This window comes from Dermacentor albipictus, unplaced genomic scaffold (assembly GCF_038994185.2).
Source record: "Dermacentor albipictus isolate Rhodes 1998 colony unplaced genomic scaffold, USDA_Dalb.pri_finalv2 scaffold_14, whole genome shotgun sequence".
Taxonomy (NCBI): domain Eukaryota; kingdom Metazoa; phylum Arthropoda; class Arachnida; order Ixodida; family Ixodidae; genus Dermacentor; species Dermacentor albipictus.
Window position 1 is genome coordinate 14,976,596 of NW_027225568.1, and position 5,077 is coordinate 14,981,672.

Consider the following 5,077-nt stretch of genomic DNA (forward strand, 5'->3'; position numbering starts at 1 on the left):
AGGGGAGGGCGGGCAAGATTTGCCCCGCACCTCTCGCCTCTATAAAGGCATTGTTGCTAACGAAGACCCGAAGCAACAGGAGGAAGACATAAAGGCCTTTGCCGATGCACTGAAAGAAATTAATGGTATGCAGGAGTATGCAGCTTTCTCGACGCTGCAGACAGCTCAGACGTCACTGAAACAAAATTTGGGACACGTTTAAAGGGCTGCCTTCTCGACTACCAACAGTCTGTGGTTCCTCATGGATTTGCAGTCTTCATATCCAAAGAGCTAGAAGTGCCTCGGCCGCAAATATGGGCAAGTGCGGAGCTGTTTACAGGCGCTTTCACTGTTCCACAATGGAAAATACCCGACACGTTTGATGGAGCATCTGCAGCATTTCTTAAGGTAATAGTTTTATATTCTATATTCATGCAACATTGCCTTAATGTAGGCTCGAACAATCAATTGTTTCAGTCCCTGCACACTAACACATAAGGTATGTGCCATTGAAATTCATTTCAGAGTATATGCATCACCCCAGCGGAGGCGCAGGACCTAGAAAGGACGTCTAGGAGGCAACGAAACAGCCTAACATGGCATCAAGGACGCCTTCACCGCCTTACTGCATCCAACTTCGGTTTGGTCCTGAACCGGAAGAAGTGGACAAAAAAAGGCTTGATTAACCTGACGACTCCGAAGGACCTGTCACGCGTTCAGCCCGTCAGGTACGTTCAGGCATGGTGTTACTGAAAACTTATTGCATATTGAAAATTTTGTGCGCAAACAAACAGGGACGAAGAATAGGGGAAACACAAGGACGAGCGCTTGTCCTTGTGTTGCCCCTATTCTTCGTCCCTGTTTGTTTGCGCACAAAATTTTCAATATGAATATGTTCCAACTAGGCCGACTCGCAGTTTTGCAACATATTGCAAATGCACTTGTGTCCTGGGCGTACACTCGAATTCCTGAAGCTTCACTAAATTCCTTTTCCAGGTACGGCATAGCCAACGAGAAAGACGCCCTCCTGAGGTACAAGGATACCTTGACAACTGCGGGACATCCTGTTGAAGTATTCAACTGTGGCCTTTTTGTGGACCCGTACAGGCCATGGCTTGGAGCATCGCCTGACGCCCTAACCTTTGACCCTTGTGAACCTTTTCCATGGGGTACAGTAGAGGTGAAATGCCCATACTCCCTCAGACATGCCACGAGAGAGGTTCTCCTTTCAGAAGACTTCTTCGTTGCATTTGATGAAGATTGCCAACTTGAACTGAAAGTTTCCCATGAACACTACAAGCAGGTGATTGGACAGATGGGGATAACTCGCACACAGTGGGCAGACTTCGTTGTCTTCGGACCGCACTTTATTATAGTGCAGCGTGTGCGTTTCGCCGAAAAAGAGTGGAACGACATGGTTCATGTGCTAGACAATTTTTATTTTGACACTCTGCTCCCATTCTTCGTACAGCAGGTGAAAACATGAATATTGCATGAAGAGCTAAACATTTATGCAATAAAGACAAGTGAGCTTTTGTAATAAACAAATCGATTTGTAAGAGTTAGCAGCAATAAAGCAGTTTTTCCCACCAGTCACTCGCTTTCGGTGATCAAAGGGCTTTGCATATTGCTCAGCACGGCACACACTGACCATACCTGATTAATCAGCGGACCCAGGGAAAGTGGTACTGCCTTATCAAAGATGTGGTAGCACTTGATTCGTTGTATTCTCCTTTCGACGTGAATTCGGAGTGAAGCGATTTCTTGTGTCCGCTGCACGTCATCCTCCTCAAATTGTTTTTGTGTCAAGAAAGGTGGCAGATTCAGGCCGACCCCTTTTTCTTGAAGTAGATCCTTGATCTTAAAGCCCTTGTCGGCCATGACAGTGTCGCCGGGAGCAAAGTTTAAGTCCAGAAAACCACTTCTGATCACTATTTCGCGGTCGGAGAGCGACCCCATGAAAAGTTCTGATGCGAACGTAAGAAGACCATTTGGTGCCACGCCAATGAGAGCCTTAAACGTGTTTGCCGACTTGTAAGTTGAGTACGTACCTGACTGCAAAACGAGGGAGCTAGGTACTTCACACTTTACCTCTGTGGCATCGATGATCACCCTTGTGCTTGGGTACAGCTCCCGAAATGCAGGAGGCATGTGCCTGTCAATCTTACTGCGTGGCACCCACAGAGTAAGTTTTCCCAGCTGGATGTACATAAAATTGATCCAACCAGAAAACACTCTTGACACTGTACTTGCAGAAACACCGAAAATATGCCCGAGATGCAGGTGGAAAAATCCAGTTTTCAATTTCATCAGTGTGAGAAAAAGTTCTTCCGCAGGTTCAAGCTTCCGTGGGCGTCCCTTAACGTCCCAAGGTGTGCTTTCATTTTCCAAGTATACATTACAGACATTTTCACCCGGCTTCAGGTATAAAAGGAAGCATTGAAAGTGCTTGTAGCTAGATAATCCAGTGTAAAACTGCATGCTGTTGTCGTCATCACGGAACCTCGCAAGTGAAAATGGCTTTCTTTCTTTTTTTGCTCGACTTTCTTTGTCTTCAGCTGCTCGTTGCATTTCTTGCAGCTGCTTTTTGACATGTTCAAGCTGCTCAGTTAGCTTTTTGTTCTCTGCAATCAGCTCAATGTTGTTGTCGTTTACTGCGACGATGTCCTCTCTGAGCTTCCTTGCTTCACCTAAAGCCCTTTTAAGGCTCTGAACATGAGCAGACAGCTGTGCAACTTCTTCGCACCTTGCCTTTAGCTCCAGCTGAATTTTTTGAAAAGTGGCAGTGCACGACTGACAAACCAAATCTGCAGCAGTGTTTTGCGTCGCATGACCCTTGGCTCGTTGGCCTGCATCTTCGGATTGCTGTGAAGGTTCCCAGGTCATATCTCGGTCACTCGTACTTTCACGCTGACTCAGATCAGTGTCGGGGCTTGCTGCTTGTAAAAGATGGCTTGTGAGACTCTTGCTGCAGCACAGAGCTCGCTCCTTAGGTGGTCGACGCTGTTTCACAGGCTTGGCAAACACAAACTGCGTCGGCACAGCATTGTCTTTCAGAAAGCGTCGCCCACTGGCCACGTTTGGGATATAGTCATCCGGCTTGAAATGTTTGGAGCAGACCCTCGTAAACTGGCCGACCACGAAGTTTGGCCCTGGATCCCTTCTTATGGCGATTATCCACTTTTTGAACATGACCTTGTCCCGTGGGAACTTGTGTAATGAGACCTGAAAAAGGTAAATTATGATGTGCTTGTCTAAAAACAGGTATTTCACTAAAAGAGCTGGGTCACTAGCCCTCATATTCTTACGTTGCCATGGGTACCAATGCAGCTGACTAAAAGGAAATTCAGGATGGATCTAGGCAGTACGTTTTTAGCACTGCATGTTGCTCACTCGCAAAAAAAGTGGTTTCTTCGCTATAACTTCATGGCACGATTTTAATCTGTGGTTCATAAAAAATTATCCTTGGTTTTTAAAAATAAATGAAAAGGCGCAGGCGCAAAAAATGTAATATTTTTTTTTCTGATCGCGGCTTTGACTAAAATACTCGGCATGATTATGAGGAAACTAGGCAGCTATAGGTAGACCACATACATTTTTTTTTACTTGCCGGCTGCCGACACATTTGTAGCACGTCGTACCAGACAGGCTGGCCAAGAGTGCGACGTTCGAGTTACATCACGGTATAATACAGACTTTTCGTCAGTGCAAATATACTTCACCGTATCTATATAGCTTGCCTGTAGACTGCGGACACTGCGACGAGGTCATTTATTTTAACGTGTTGTCACTAGTACGATCGCTGCGCTGCAGTACAGCCGTGGTTTCAGGGAGCGACAGCGTCTCTACCCCCTATACAAGTGCCCCAAAACGTTACCGTCCATCAAAATACGAACACATGCGTGGATAAACCAACGCTCAGCAGAAACGTCCCACGCGGTGGGGAACGAAGTTCGAGCGGCTAGTTTTGCGCAGTGTTTGCGAAGCGCGGCTTAACGCCTGCATTTAGCACGCACGGTCGTTTCAATCCTACTGTGATCACCGACGCGCGCGAGCGGGCGCGCGCGCGCGCGCACACACACAGACACAAAACGCAGTTACCGTAGCCTCTAAAGCGTTACCACAATGTTTCGCTAAAATAACGGAATACGGCAGCGGGGAAAGTTCGCTCCAAGCTCGTTTACGCGGAGTCAATGCACCAGGACAACAGTGGTATGTCCGCGAACAACACCCGTAATAATAGCACGCACGTATACGTACCTTTTCGCCGCTTTTGCATCGGTATCCCTCCTGGTGACATTCAGGAACACAGCAGAAGTGAACCATTGCCAAATAAATATTCTTAACGCAGACTTGCAACGTAAGAGCCTTGAACGACGCGACGCTTTCCTTAGTCAACAATGCCGAGACAGGAGCGGCAGCTGGCGGCACCCCCACAACATGGCGGCTGCGCACGTAGTTGCGGCGGCGGCCGCGAGGGGCGTACTTTTGCAAGGGGTCTATAGTCGTGTCTCGCTCAGACGAAAAGTGGTTCGTGGCGTTTCTTCTGCAAAGGTTCGGCATTCTATGTTACACAAACATCAGTGTGCCCTCGACGCGCATCGGTCGCGCATAGATCTCGCATGGGCCTAGAACCTTCCCAGTGTCACCACAGAGCCACTGGCCGTATATCGATCATAACGATCATAAACCGATAGTCACCTTGGTGATCAAATCAGAAATACAAAAATAGCAAGCAAAAGAAGGTTAAAAATAAAAAAAGTATGGAGTATGAAATTTAATAAAAGAACGAAAAATCGTGAAAGAAAGGAAATTCTTTGCAGTATGTGTCTATTATTTTCAATCAACCCATTTATCACAATATATACAGCTCCGCTGGTCATTCACCTGCACAGAGTGGAATGACTGTGGATTTCCTTTTCTTTTTATTCTGAGGGCGGAGTGAAAGGTTTGATGGCCAGCCGCGAAGAACACGTCACGGCGTTTACAGTGAAATAATATCCATATATTGGTAGCCCACCGCAGTTCATCGTAGTCGATGTCGATTCAGAGTGCTTAAAGCATGGCACGTACTCACCAGGATGATTGAGTACACTGC

The 5,077-nt window shown here is 46.9% G+C and overlaps 1 protein-coding gene and 1 long non-coding RNA gene across 2 annotated transcripts; one reads left to right on the forward strand and one right to left on the reverse strand.

The window, feature by feature from the left end:
* Positions 1-303: 303 nt before the first annotated feature.
* LOC139051710 (uncharacterized) lies at positions 304-1,073 on the forward strand. The gene is made up of 3 exons (XR_011509507.1): positions 304-387; positions 505-707; positions 976-1,073. It is a non-coding gene; the product is annotated as an uncharacterized lncRNA (long non-coding RNA).
* Positions 1,074-1,211: 138 nt separating this feature from the next.
* LOC135907770 (uncharacterized) lies at positions 1,212-4,418 on the reverse strand. The gene is made up of 2 exons (XM_065439492.2): positions 4,240-4,418; positions 1,212-3,204 (listed from the first exon to the last, which is right to left on the reverse strand). Exons 1-2 carry the CDS (start codon positions 4,303-4,305, stop codon positions 1,573-1,575), a joined length of 1,698 nt encoding a protein of 565 aa, XP_065295564.2. The 5' UTR covers positions 4,306-4,418; the 3' UTR covers positions 1,212-1,572.
* Positions 4,419-5,077: the final 659 nt, after the last annotated feature.